Raw genomic sequence first — 2,016 nt, forward strand, 5'->3', positions numbered from 1 at the left:
GGCTTTATGTTTCTTAAGTTAAACTACATGCATTTATGAAAGTTCTTATACAGTTTCAAACGATTTCATCCACTAGTTTTATTGTTGGAATGAAATATAGCAAGATTTGCATTGGCTACTCAGAAAGTTAATAGCCAGTGGTCATCGGGTTAAATTTTTGTTTTCTTCTTTTTTTTTTTAGGAAGTCCAGTCAGGCTTTGTCCTTTGTGATGCAGACAATCCATGTACAGTTGGAAAAGTTTTTGATGCTCAGGTGTGTAACTTTATTAGCATTCAAAGTGCTATCATTTCGTTTAGAACATTATTGAATATGTACTTTAAGATTTTTTAATTACAGATTTTCTCGTAAACCTTTTTCTTTCAGAGTGTTGACTATCCAACATGCAAAGCAATTTTGATTTTAAGACTAAAAATACTTTAATGCATTAGAACATTTTCAAATTTCACATGTGAAATCTTTATAATCTACAGATAATTATCAAATTTTTTGTTTAAAAAACTATTTTATTTGTTATTTTCACTAGTGTATTTCTATATGGGTTGATTCGATATGACCAACTTTGTGACCTCAATAAAAAAATATAAATGATGCTTTTTTTCTTCTAGAACAACAAATTATAATATGTAAACACAAAATTTTAGTCTTAATTAGCTTAAATCTTATAACGTTATACATTTATACGTATATTTATTATTGTTACTATATTAACCGTCCAACTGTGCCTGGCTAACAACATAGAAGTTACAATGATGCGGAGCATGTGCACGTGTGTTACTGTATCCAATAATATATAATTGACCTTTAGTCTTTACAAAGTGACCTGTCTTGGCTGTGTTTTAGTGAACTGGTATTTTGTAAAATACAGTCACATTTCAACTATTATGCATTATATATGAATATACTTTATTTCTATTTACAAATAAACTCTAAAACTTATTTTTCTTAAAACATATAGCAGTAAATAAAGTATAGCAAACAGTTACCTCTTCTAGTCACGACCTTTGTACTTGTTTGCCGCTTGTCTTAGGTAGGTAAGCCTTATGAAATTTCCCACGTGGAAGATGTAGAAAGAGTTTTTTTTTTAGGTTTATATATATATATTTTAATTAACCAAAAAATTCATAAATTACTATATCGATGCTATAGAATTCCACCATAATTTAACAAGTGTAGTAACTAAGCTGTATTTGGTTCTAAAAAAATATGAAATTTTGAGCTCTCTAAAGACTTACCTCATTGTTTGAATTTTTGTGTGGAAAGAATCAAATTGGCACAATAACACATCAAAATGGCTGAGAAAACCACTAGGGGATATTCTGAGCTTTTCATTTGTTATTCATATTATATATAGAAGTAATTGTATATAAGGGTATAAAATGGAAAGAGGTGGGTGGGGGACCACTGTGTTTGATTCAGTACAGGAGCAATTTCTTAGGAAATAGAAAAGATAAGACATTCTTATTTTATATTCTAGCTTGTCAATATCAGTAATTTGAGTTCCTGATTTGTACGAAACTATAGACTTGGTATTTTGACATCACAAACATCTAATTTGAACCAGTGCTGCATTCAACATACCACATGACACACAAAAATCGATGTTTGGCTGTGTTTTTTTAATATTTACTTTTAAATTAAGAAATTAATTAATGTATAATACCAAAATTTTAATTATAATCTACAATTTGATACCAAACTTATTGACATAGATTCATAAAATAATAGTTCAATAAAATTTTGAATGCAAGTCAACAAACGTGTTGACATGGCTTTTGACACATGACCTATCGAGATAGGGTTAATACATTTTCAAGTTTAAAATAAAAGAAAATACAATGGATGCAAATTTTACCAAAATACAAACTCAACTAGTCACTTCTATTATTCCAAGTCAGCTGCATTATATACACCTGGAAAAAAGTTAAGCACCCCCAAATATTTTTCAGGATTGCTTATTGAAAATAAGGTTTAATTTTCATGATGTTGAGCAATGTTCATAATTTCAAACATAATTA

The 2,016-nt window shown here is 28.6% G+C and overlaps 1 protein-coding gene across 2 annotated transcripts in view; it reads left to right on the plus strand.

Moving 5' to 3' along the window:
• The window catches only part of LOC106460988 (eukaryotic peptide chain release factor GTP-binding subunit ERF3A-like), a 62,229-nt gene that overhangs the window by 55,517 nt on the left and 4,696 nt on the right, over nt 1-2,016 (plus strand). For both annotated transcript variants that reach the window (XM_013920755.2, XM_013920754.2), the window contains exon 12: nt 182-253. In XM_013920755.2, coding sequence (XP_013776209.1) covers nt 182-253 — 72 coding nt within the window. The remainder of the gene's footprint in view (nt 1-181; nt 254-2,016) is intronic.

Source organism: Limulus polyphemus, unplaced genomic scaffold, assembly GCF_000517525.1.
Source record: "Limulus polyphemus unplaced genomic scaffold, Limulus_polyphemus-2.1.2 Scaffold875, whole genome shotgun sequence".
In the NCBI taxonomy this organism is placed as follows: Eukaryota; Metazoa; Arthropoda; class Merostomata; order Xiphosura; family Limulidae; genus Limulus; species Limulus polyphemus.